At 36.3% G+C, this 2,899-nt stretch overlaps 1 protein-coding gene across 1 annotated transcript; it reads right to left on the reverse strand.

The window, feature by feature from the left end:
* Nucleotides 1-411: 411 nt before the first annotated feature.
* On the reverse strand, nt 412-2,899 carry LOC136273013 (E3 ubiquitin-protein ligase TRIM45-like). Its single transcript, XM_066076615.1, has one exon. It carries the CDS (start codon nt 2,867-2,869, stop codon nt 974-976), a length of 1,896 nt encoding a protein of 631 aa, XP_065932687.1. The 5' UTR covers nt 2,870-2,899; the 3' UTR covers nt 412-973.

Below are 2,899 nucleotides of genomic sequence, written 5' to 3' on the forward strand. Positions count from 1 at the left end.
ATATTCGGATTTACAAGTTTACACGTCTGGATTTTTGAACACGATTACCCTCCATATTGTCTATAGACCAATCCACACTTTACAAAAGTTATGTCCCTTGGCCGCCATCTTTGGGGAAAAACCCATATATTTCTCACTGTAGCCTTTGTAGTTTAGAGGGTTGTAACTTCGTCATTTGACTTTAGAAATCCGTTTTCGCTGTGAATTTTATTGCCCCAAGTTGGGGCAACCCACACATCAAAGGAATAAGTTAAATTCCAAGAGATTTCTTCACAGGTCGCCCAAATATTTGGTTGCATAAAGAAGGGAAAAGTTGTTTTTTCCCTTTTGACCTTTGGGTTGACCCCGCAAAGGGGAACAACTTTCGCAAAGTGTGGATTGGACTTGGAAACACTAACAACCAAAACAAAATCAGCTTTTGTAGAAGCACCAAAGGAAGGTTTCGATGAGAAGTAAGGTTCAAATGGTACTCATGCTGACGTTTAAACTCTGAACGAGAAAGTTTATGGCATATAATTTATTTAAAATGTGTCAATTCAGCACTTAGGCCCTAATAAGATGCTTATCGAGTTGTTTAAAGATTGTAAATGCAAAAAAAATGAATTTTTGTTTGTCATCTGGTGTGTCTTGTTTATTATGTTATGCAGGTGGAAAAATCCCCACTGCTTTAAACTACAGGCTACAAATAGTACATTTTAAAAGGTATTTGACTCAAGGCATGGAAGACACTAAGCCAAACAGTAGTCATGCAGGGTTTCGACACTTAATAAATGACCTTAACAATGATTTTAAATATAAAATAATATGAAAAACACAAAAAAAAATAAATCAGATTTGAGTAAACAAGTAAACAAAAAAAGCAAGTGATCATAGTACTTGGTGCAGTCTATGGATGAAAAAGTGACAAACATACTTGGGTTACAATAAGCTATGGTGTCGAAAGAAAGTCTTTACTCATTATGCAACAGAAAACTCAGCACAGTTCGCATATTTTTACACCTTTCTCTTCTACAACAAAGAACCTGAAGCAGCTCTCTTGGAATGCAATAAACTGAGGACGTGTAAACCCAGGCAGAATTCTTAATGTTTTGCCTGCTTCTGATATCACATGAATGTTATTGCTGAAGTGTCCACACACATATATGTTACCAACTGGATCCACAGCAAGACCATATGGCGCCTCCAGATCTGGATGGCTGTAAACAAACATGATTTCATTCTCTTTATTTTTCTTTGTCACAGTGTCTTTCATGTAGCACGAATATATGATATTGCCAGACACATCTGAGGTAATATCTTCCGAATCGTCATCAACATCAGTTTCATTGATAACTTCAAAATCAGAGTTAAGCGTGCAAAGCAAATTGGCCCCAATTATTAAGAACTTCTCATTAACGTTAGTAATTCCTTTTGCTGCAAACTCTACCGGAAATGTTTTGATATTAGCAAAATCCTGTAAATTTATCATCCTGATTTCTTGTTTCTGTGGTAAGATGGCATAAAAGACTTCATTTTTCTGATCATAATGCATGCCCCACAACGAATCCGAAAATTTTAATTCTCTGATAATATTCCCATCCTCACTGAGCAAAGCACATCGATCTAAGATAAAATCTGTAAGAATCAAAAGACCATTGGACAAAAATGCACCTCCTCTTATATCAGAACCTGGGATTTCCCATTTCTTTAAAACATGCAATGCATTTTGATGAAAATCATTTACTTCTGGAATTCTTCTGACTTTTTCTTGCACATTCAAGTCAAGGAATTCCTCAAAGTTTTCAATTTCACAGACTTTTGTTTCGCAAGGAGTAGATGTCAAGCCTATATTTAAGTTTTCAAATTTCATTTTCTTTATTTCTCCAACATTCTCCCTTATCAAAGAATACCAGAGCAGAACTTCCGAATGGTCCTCACATTCCAGTGCCCCTTCTAACGTTTTTTGACATTTTCTTAAGTACACTTTCCGATTTTCATAATTTTGTATTGAGGATTCAAGTTTGCGCTTGCCGTTCTTTGACATTTTTGCCAACTGATTCAGTTGTCTTTCTTTAACGTCTGTCATATGCTTAACACATCTTTCATAGGAATCTTGTATCATGCATGAAAACAAATCGACATTTTTATCAATTTCTTCAACGTTTAGTTTTTCAATTTCAATTTCTTTTTCCAGATCATTGCAAAATCTTTGTACTTCTTTAATAAGCCCATTTGCTTTTATCTTTGTAATATCAGATTTAGTAGCCTCTTCTTTTATTGGACCAATATGTTCACATGATCGATGCAATAGCGGTACACATAATGCACAAGAGGACAGTTGATGATCTCTACAAAAAAGGTCAACCTTGCATTCCGGATGACTTGTGCAGAACTTTGGCGTACATTCTATTAGCCCAACTACATTTGTAGCACTGAGAGAAACCATTCCATGATTTTGTGAAGGATTAAATTTTTTGTGCATAGTCGAACAAGTTTCGCAAAATGTATTTTCGCAATTTTTGCACCAACTAGTGGCTGTTTCTTCGTTCCCATCGCTTTTACACACATCACACAAAACAGTAGAGGTCGCGAAATCATTACATTTCTCTAACAAAGACGCAATAAACTTGTTTGTTGGGATCAGTCCACACCATTTGTCTGGGGCATGCTGTCCTACTACTCCTGGCGCTGGAATAAAGTCCCTGCAGAGTGGACATGTGAATCCGAGAGGCGCTGATTTGTCGCAAGATTTAATATGGCTGTCAAGACAAGCATGGCAAAATGTATGAGAACATGGTAACATCCTTGGAATATTAAATTTCTGAAAACAAACGGGACACACTGTTAAATTGCCAAGTTGTATTTGGTTGTCGACATTTGCTTTCGCCATGCTGATTACAGAAAATAAAACGAAAGTAGA

Source organism: Magallana gigas, chromosome 2 (assembly GCF_963853765.1).
Source record: "Magallana gigas chromosome 2, xbMagGiga1.1, whole genome shotgun sequence".
Taxonomy (NCBI): domain Eukaryota; kingdom Metazoa; phylum Mollusca; class Bivalvia; order Ostreida; family Ostreidae; genus Magallana; species Magallana gigas.